Source organism: Anolis sagrei, chromosome 7 (genome assembly GCF_037176765.1).
Source record: "Anolis sagrei isolate rAnoSag1 chromosome 7, rAnoSag1.mat, whole genome shotgun sequence".
NCBI lineage: Eukaryota > Metazoa > Chordata > Lepidosauria > Squamata > Dactyloidae > Anolis > Anolis sagrei.
In genome coordinates, this window is record NC_090027.1 from 40,141,062 (window position 1) to 40,150,464 (window position 9,403).

A 9,403-nucleotide genomic window follows, 5' to 3' on the forward strand; every position below is an offset into this window, starting at 1 on the left:
TAAAACACTTTATTCAAACTCACAGCAGACATCTTGTCTCTCTCCATGCTCACAGGAGATGAACACAAGAGGAATAAAGTGGAGGTCTCAGGGGCTTGCCATGTGCTCAGAAAAGATGGTAAAAAGAGAGAACAGAGTGACAGACAGGCAAACAAGCCCATGAGAGAAGAAGGGCTTTCCTCTTCCAACTAAGGCCCTTCCACACAGCCATATAACTCAGGATATCAAGGCAGGGAATCCCACAATATCTGCTTTGAACTGGAATATCTGAGTCCACACTGCCAGTTCAAAGCAGATATTGTGGGATTCCCTGCCTTGATATCCTGAGTTATATGGCTGTGTGGAAGGGCCTTCAGCTGGAAGAGGAAAGCCCTTCTTCTCTCATGGGCTTGTTTGCCTGCCTGTCACTCTATTCTCTTTTTTTATTACCTTTTCTGAGCACATGGCAAGCCCCTGAGTCCTCCATTTTATTCCTCTTTTCTTCATATTCTGTGAACTGGAATATGTGGGTCCACACTGCCATATAACCCAGTTCAAAGCAGATAACGTGGGATATTATTCAGCTGTGTGGAAGGGACCTGACTCATCTGGCTCTCTAAGTCTTTGAGATGAGGACTACAGCCTTGTGCAGGATGGGGTTGAGTTCCACCCAAGAGCACCCAAGAACAACAAAACACCAGTGGCAGTAAGCGGCACGCCAGGTAGCCCAGGTAGGTGGTAGGCAGGCAGACTCATGGGCCAAGGCTGTCTTTCATCGATAAGTACATGCCACTGGTATTCATAGACCAGGCCTGCCCACCTCCTCTGCTCCAGATACAACTCTTTTACTTTAATCCCTTGGATTAGGACGGCCATCCCTTGGGCCGGTGGGAGGAACATCCCTTGTGGGGAATGGGGGCAGCTCCAAAGCAGGGAAGCGGGGTCAGGACAGGCTGACACGATCCAGATGTGCAGATGAAGGAATGTTTAGTCTGCCCTGAGACACTTCCAGGGCACTTGGAAGGAAGGAAGGAAGGGAGGGAGGGAGGGAGGGAGGGAGGGAGGAAGGAAGGAAGGAAGGAAGGAAGGAAGGAAGGAAGGAAGGAAGGAAGGAAGGAAGGAAGGAAGGAAGGAAGGAAGGAAGGAGAATAGAAGACCTTTTCCAAAAGGGCTGGCACAGGGTTCAGCTCAGGCTTAGCTGACAGCATCAAATCAGACAGAAAATCCCTTTGCACCCCACTTGCATGCAGAGGGGGGCAGAGTTGTTATGGGGGAGGTGGAGTTGTGGCTTGTAGATTTCTGGGTCTCTCTCCCTGCTCAGGCTCCACCAGAAGCGCCTGTTCCTGCAGAAGCAGTCCCAGCTGCAAGCCTACTTCAACCAGATGCAGATAGCGGAGAGTTCCTACCCGGGGCCCAGCCAGATGCCGCTGCCTTGCCCCGAGGACCCGCCAGCCCCGGCTCCAGCTCCTTTCAGCCTGGCGCCACAGCCCCTGGGTCCCCTCCTGGAGCCCTCCATGGAACAAATGCAATACGGCCCTTTCCTCGGCCAGTATGCCAAGCTGCAGCCGCTGGACCACCAGCCTCCCTCGCCCCCCATCCACGGCGCGCCCCGGCTGCCCATGCAGCAGCCCCCACCCCAGCAGCAGCAGCAACAGCAGCACTATCCTCCTCCTCCTTACCAGCCGTGCGACTTGTCACAAGTGGGCCCCGCGCCGGAGCCAGACTACCCCAGCCAGCACCAGTATCCCCAGCAGAGCGCCACTGTAGCAATGGGCGACGGTGCCCAGAGGAACCCCGAAACGCCCGGGTCCCAGCCTGGCTATGAGGCCTTGGGTCTGGCGGAGCTGCCTGCTCTCTTCGATTGCGAAATGATGGAGACGGTCGACCCTCAGCACAGCGGCTACGTTTTGGTGAACTAGAAAGGCGGCCACGCTGGCCTGTTCTCGGAAGAAGGTGGAAGCAAAAGACGAGAGACGTGGGTGGGTTTTCCATGTGCGCCCTTTCCCTTAAACACGTACCGGCTTCATCCCCAGGCCTTGCCCTGAATGGACAAACACACAGACCCTTCTCTCTATTGGTACTAGCAGCGGGTGGCTGAGGAGAGCAGTTCTGCACTTTCAAGGGAAGGAAGAGGAAGGCCTTTGCAGGGAAAGAGGTGACACACTTCAAGGAAGGAAAAAAGGAAGGAAGATGTTGACTATATCCGGCCTCTTTGGTGTTCTCTTTGCTGTGGAAGCATAGATATGGGACATACCGTATGTCTTGGCAATAAAAGCAATACATTTCCCCCACTTGGACCTGGACAGAGGTGTGGGATTGACACTAAAGCAAATCAGGAATGGAGATGTGGACTGACTTGTCTCTGAGCTGCTTGAGTCGGGCTCGGAGTAATAGTTGCTTTCTTCTTTTGGCTGGTGACTCTTTCCAAGAAATGGCCTATCTTCATGCCCTCGTTGACACCCAGGGTCCGTCCATCATTCCAGGCCTTCCAGGGCACTGAAATGTATTTGGGAGACGGCCCAAAAACCAGCGAGAAGAGAGAAACAAGGGGAAGGGGCCGGAGGGAGGGAGGGAGAGGAAAGCGGATCTCTGGAGATGTTGTCATAAGCTGCCCTCTCTTGCTTTTCCCTCCTGTTTCAAATGAAGCCACTCTCCTAGGACTGAATGAGGCGCATCGCTGGTGGCTACTTCGGCTTTGTATATTTGGACAATTCTTTAGGGATGTAGCAATTTAAGGACAACACAAAACGAGCTTATCAGAAAACCCATGTGAAGTGATAGTGCCGTGCCTTTTTCTTTTGGGTTCTTTTCAAGACTCTTACTAACCCTTTCCCCGGCCCAACTTCTTTCCTCTCGAGTAGAAAAACGCCCCCGTTTTGTGTCCGCGCTGAGGCCAAAGTCCCTTCAGAGCCCACCTTCCACCTTTTCCTGGAGTGGTTCTGAGCCATTCCTCTCTCTATATATATATCCAAAACGTTAAGAAGTATTACAGCAATATCTAGGAATATCAATAACTGTTGGGTTTGCTACGCTCTCCCAACAGCCAATCTGCTCTGCCAAGCCCTTTCTTGACCACAGATCCATAGGAAGAAGACAGTCCCTTGACCGTGTTGCACAGAAGGAAGTCTCTGTCGGTCTCTGTTACTCTCTCTCTCTCTCTCTCTTGCCAAATGCTGTCGACAGTGTTAAGGGAAGGCACTGGTGCTCTGGAGCAGATCAAGAATCAAGCACAACACAGATTGGTTTAAGCACAAAGAACCATGGACTTGCAGGGTTGGTTCGGAGCAGGGAGGGATTCAGTCTGTTGCTGGGCTGGGCTGGGCCACTCCAGGGTGTAGATGTGTCAGGAGAGAAATTGGAGAGGAGCCTCAATGCGGCCACTGTCTGTTCTGGAGATGAAGGGAAACACACCATGTCCCAAGACAAGGACTATTCAGACCGGTGATGCCCAAACTCCCATATGAGATGTTTTGGACTTCGTCTCCCAGAGTTCCTGATAGTTGGCCATGAAGTCCAAAACCTATGGAGGATGTAAGTTTGGAAGTCACAGATCTAGACCAGAGCTTCTTAAACTATAGGTTGGGACCCCAAATAGGGTTGCCATAATGGTATGCTGGGGTTGCCCTTGAGTCCCCTGTCTCTCTCCCTTGCTGGCTCCTCTCTCTGCTTTCCCTTCTCTCTCTTGTGAGTGTCTCCCTTTCTGCTTTCTCCCTCTCTCTCAACTTGTCCTTTCTTTCTCTCCCTCACACTCGTGTCTCCCTTACACTTGCAGCTTAAGAAGCTCTGATCTAGACCATAGCAGGGTCGGCACCAAACCTTTTTCTCTTTGGAGAATGTCTTATTGAGCCCTCCACTGAGAGTCCTCCTCCTCCACTACTTCCACCCAAGACCCTTCCGCACCCCATGGTTCTAGCACTTCGATTCCAGTTTGACTGTGGGTTTGTGTTGCAGGGAGCTTGCAGGGCTTCCTGGCAGAGATTTCTCCATACCTCATGAAATGATGGGAGATTCCATAGAACAGAGTCACCGTGGTGAAAGCGGAGTAGAAAGGCTGACCTTGTTTATTCGTCAGACTCGGGGAGGAAGTTCAGCTGGCCCTACAGATGCGTTCCGCTCTGCAAATCCAAAACCCATGGGTCCTTTTTGGTCCTCAGCGGGGTATCATTTGCACCCAGATCATCAGAGCTCCGCAGCTTATACTTGCCAGGCCAGCAGCAGGCAAAGAATGGCTCATGGGCTGTGAGAGTCAAGGGGCATAGAGGATATTGTTGCTATGTTTTGGGCATCATCCTGGGTTCATGAGAGGCCTTCTTCTAAAATAGGAAATGACTAAACATTGCTCCCCCTCAAAAAAAGTCTCTCTTGGGCCTAAAATAATCAAGGGATGTCTCTGAAACATAGCAAAAAAAAAAGCCCCATGCATCTCTATAGGGCAAAAAAGAAATAGGTTTTGAAGAGATCTGGAAGGAGTGTAGCCTTTTAGGGTTTCTTAGGGGGCTGATGCAACTCCCAGCCATAGATCCTAGATGATGGGATGCATCTGGTTGGTCTTGCAACACCTACCCAGGCTATGTCCCATAGTATTAACTTGGCTGCGGAGAGCAAATACTCGAAGATGGAAGGACGTCCATCTCCAACGACAATGCTCTTCCATGGCAGACATCTTGGGAGAAGAGAAGGTTCGTATGAACATCCCAGCTCTTGTCCAGGGAAGAAGGGCCCAAATGGCAGCAGAGCAACATTCAAGGTCAGAGAGGGGATCTCATTTGTTTCTGAATGTAAAAACTAGACGAGAACCCCCTTCCACCACCCTTCCAATGCCGTGCCCATTTGGTGTTCCTTCTATTACAGGAATAGAGAGCAAAACCCGGGTTTCTCCCTCAAAGCCAGGCTCGCCTTGGTCCCCCTTGAAGGACTGCCTTCCCCTCTTCCGCCTTTTCGCTGCTCCGCAGTAGCTGCTTCTGTTGCGTCTGCCGCGTCCGTTGTGATAGGATCTGTGTCTACTACTGTATAACAACTACTAGCTTTATGATTTCTGAATACAGGTTCCTTTGGAGAGACTTTGGTGAGAGGTGAGCGTGCGGGAGGGGCGATGAAACAACCATTTTCTTCTTCTTTCCTCCCCCCAAATCTGGAGACAAGTGCAATATGTGTGTGTGGTACGTTCTTTAATGTATTTTTTTAAAATAAAAAGAGTTGAAAGGGTTTTGGTCTCAGCTTTTGGGAGAAATGCGCTAGTGGTGTGAGCATCCGTTCGGAGGCATCCGTATGTCAGGTTGACGGCACAGTCAGGATGCTGGACTCTGTAAAAGCATTGACAGTGTATTGATGCACAATAAAATCCACAATAACGTGGATTTTCTGGTTTTTAAAAAAATGTTTGGTGAGCTTGGAATGGCATCCTCTACCGTTGCTGAATACAGAAGATTGCGTTATGGATCAAGAACAAAACACGCTTCTTCTTTGTGGTGTCTGAATTCGCACATATGGGATTTTCCTGCGCATGCACAGTATTTCAGAACCTCGTTTGCTCAGGTGAGTCTCAGAAATGTTTTTGAAAGCCTCCTGGGTGTTTGGGAAGGGTTTCTGCTCTGGTTCACTCGTACAGTAGAGTCTCGCTTATCCAACCTTCGCTTATCCGACATTCCGTATTATCTAACACACCTTGGCTGCTTCTGGCTTGGAAGAATCAAAACAAGGCTCTTCCAATTCCTTGGAGAATTGCAAGGAGGCCCTTCCTTCCTTCCTTCCTTCCTTCCTTCCTTCCTTCCTTCCTTCCTTCCTTCCTTCCTTCCTTGCTTCTTCCGCTTCCCTCCTTCCTGTCTCTCTCCTCCCTGGGTCCTCACATTCAGCCCAGGCAAGGCTTCATGGAAGTGGCCCCTGTGCAGATAAAGGGGGAGGCTGCCTGCTGCATTAGCTGCTCTGCTGGCCTCGCTCTCTGGCACTCGACCGTGGTATCCATTCTTGTATTAGCCAACATTTCCGTATTACATTTTTGCTTATCCAATATTGTGGTGGCCCGTTTATGTCAGACTAGCAGTACCCGCCACATTTAGCTGTGGCCAACCTTTCTTCCCACTCACTTTCTCTGCTTCCTTCCTTTCTCTCCTTTCTTCCTTCTCTTCTTCTTCCCTTCTCCCCCCCACACCTTTTCTTTCCCTTCCTCTTTCTCCCCTTTCTTCCTTCTCTACTTATTTTTGGACTGCAACTCCCAGCAGGCCTGCTCAACCTACCTACCTAATCTATCTATCTTATCTAAGATAGATCGAATCTATCTATCTTATCTATTTGGAGGATTGCTGGGAGTTTCAGTCTAGGAATAGGAAATTGAAAATATGCAGGGATCCTCTTAAAGAAATCCAAGGAGAAGAAAGCTTGCAACTTGGAAGCAGTGCATTTGGATCCTCCTCCTCTCCTAAATGCCTGGTCTAAGGGATGCTGGGAGCTGTAGTCCGGAAGAGAGTGTGGCTATGCTATTGTGTGTTTTGTTTGCCAGGGGGGAGTCATTTTTGCACATGCGCTGTAGCGTCTTTTTGCTTTTTTGGCTTCTTAATTCCCTTCTGCTGTGTTTTTCAGTGTTTTTATGAGTGATGGTCACTTGTTGACCTGATATATGTCTTGTGTCCAAATTTGGTGTCAATTCTCCCCGTGGTTTTTGAGTTATGTTAATCCCACAAATGAACATTACATTTTTATTTATATAGATATGTGAGATTCTGCTGTATTTCCCAAAAGACGCAAGAGCAACAGCAGAAGGGGAGATTCCTATCGCTTTGGCCGTTCTGCTCCAAGCTTCCTTCATTTGCTCTTTTTCATCACTCCTTTCATTCTCCTTGTTTTCGATCTCTGCGGTGTTCCCCTTTCCTTGCTTTAAGGTGCGGGAGAAATATTCATGACTTGCTCTGTGCAAGATTAGTGCAAACTTCAGCCTTAAGTGAGAAAGCCAAGAGCAGAGTGGCCCCAAATGGCCAGAAAAACCCTTGTCAGAGTTGGCTTTGACTTTGACTTCCTCTCCTCCCATGCTCACCTTGATCTGTTTCATAAAGGAGTTTCTTTTGGGAATGAAGACATTGGCTCACGGATGCGTTTGCTTATTGGGCACCTCAGATTTGACGAGCAATGTCTGATTATCTTATGCCTTCTCCATCAAACCGGGCTCTTTGCGGCACAGAAAACAAATCTGAATAAAATTAACTCTCTCCCTAATGAACCTGTGGAATTAATTTGCAACCTCCCCTTATCAGGCAGGTTGAATAATTCATATCCTGGCAGGAGGCAGGTATTGGAAAGGGGGGAACGGGCTCCAGGGACCTCGGAGGAAGGTGTTTATTCATTTCCACGATCCTTTGCTCAAACATTGGTGTGATGCAAGAGCCTTTGTGGTCCATTCCAGCCATGATTCTATGGGATCAGCGCCAACATCTGGGGCTCAAGACCACTGGGCATCCTTCCTCGTTCTGTCCATAGGGAAGAGCAATGACCGTGACTTCTCCTTTTGGACAGAGTCCGCTTGGAGTTCTGCAGCAGGGATGAGCAACGCAATGCTTGCCAGCATTTCCAAGCCATTCAAAAGGACTGTGCACCTTGAAACCGCCGGAGTGTGCATTCCCCTTTCAGTGGTGCTTCTGCCAAGAAGGCTGCACGGCCCCTCTGGTCTTGTGTACAAGGCCTTTTCATGTTCTCTCATCTCTGCAAAAAGCAGAGCAGACATCCAGAGCAGAGAGTAGAATAATAATAAAAACATGAAACATCTCCCTTTTGTCAGTGCGGCCTAGAAAAATGACGCTTGCCAAAGTTTGGCGAGGTTTCCCAAGCATGGAATCTGTTGTTCTCAGATTCCATGTCTTCGGCATTGCAGATGTAGGTATCTATTTCTCTCTTTTGTTTAGCTCAGAAGCATCTCTGCTGCACGCCTCCTGAAGGTTTCCAAACAAAATCCTATACTGTTCAATGGCCTCAACCTGCAATTCAGGCTGACTTTTTGGACTCGTGATGATCTGGTGAATTGGAGACCTCTGAATCCCTGTCATGCTTCTTCCTGCTCAAGTCTGGCAAAATCAGAAAAGATGTGGGTTGTTGTAGGTTTTTTTCGGGCTATATGGCCATGTTCTAGAGGCATTCTCTCCTGACGTTTCACCCACATCTATGGCAAGCATCCTCAGAGGTAGTGAGGTCTGTTGGAACTAGGAAAATCTTTTGTTGAGAGGTGTGAACAATTTCAACAGAAAGGAGGAAACCATGAAAATGAACAAAATCTGGCTACCAGTATTTAAAAAAACTCTAAAATTACAACATCAAAACAACAGAGAGGAAACAATCAGGTACATCTAATCACCTCTCAACAAAAGATTGCCCCAGGCACCAACAAGCCACACCAAACAACTGCCAGGCCATCAAATGCTAATCAAGGTGGTCAGTTGAAACATTCACACCTAGCTCCAACAGACAAGAGTTCTTTGTCCCACCTTGGTCATTCCACATATATACAAACCCCTTTTCCTAGTTCCAACAGACCTCACTACCTCTGAGGATGCTTGCCATAGATGTAGGTGAAACGTCAGGAGAATGCCTCTAGAACATGGCCATATAGCCCAAAAAACCCTACAACAACCCAGTGATTCAGGCCATGAAAGCCTTCAACAATACAGAAAAGATGTGGCTTTTGTTGAACAAGTCCATCAGGAATGCAGTCTTTCGTGATACGGCCAAAGTATGACGGCTTCAGTTGAGCCATCTTGGCTTCTAGGGATGTGTTTTGGCCCATTTTTGTCTTTGTGGGGCTGAAGAGTTTCTTGGGTACCCCAAATTGCTTTTGCGAGGGAGGGATAAGCCACTCATCTCTCTCTTCCTCTTCCTGCCCTTTGCTTGGACCGATTTCTCTCCCAACGGAGGTTCAACAAGTGGCAATCACCCAGGCAGATGTGTCGGCATGGCAACGGCTCCAAGGAGACGCGAGGCGGCTGCCTCGTGGTGCGGATGCCGATGCCTGGCTGTCCCTTGGCCTGCGGTCACCTTGAGCAAGAGGTAACGGCGGCCTTCTCCGCCTCATTACGATTCCAGCAGCGGCTTTGACGAGGCTGAATAATGCATGGCTTTCTCTCTCTTTCTCTTCTTCAGCAGCATGAATCCATTTTCAGATGGGCACAGACGGGGAGCCAAAGGAACTGGTTCAGTTTTATGTTAACTCTCCAGTGGAAGCGGGTGTATCCATATTGCAGAATGCATACACTTTCATGGCCGTGGGATGCTGGGAGTTGTAATTTTGCAATGCACCCACACTCTGCAGAGAAAGTGAAGGACCTTGCAAAACTACCAACTCCCAGGATCTCATAGCATTGAACCAAGCAGTGCCAAAAACTGTCATAATTCTGCAGTGGAGAAGCACTGTCCTTTACAGCCACAATGACACTGAGCAACTGAAATG

General features: G+C 49.0%; 1 protein-coding gene across 1 annotated transcript in view; it reads left to right on the plus strand.

The window, feature by feature from the left end:
- Positions 1–5,184, plus strand: part of SIK2 (salt inducible kinase 2) — a 113,883-nt gene extending 108,699 nt beyond the window's left edge. The window contains exon 15 of the mRNA XM_060786943.2: positions 1,301–5,184. Within this exon, the coding sequence (XP_060642926.2) occupies positions 1,301–1,898 (598 nt within the window). The 3' untranslated portion in view covers positions 1,899–5,184. The remainder of the gene's footprint in view (positions 1–1,300) is intronic.
- Positions 5,185–9,403: the final 4,219 nt, after the last annotated feature.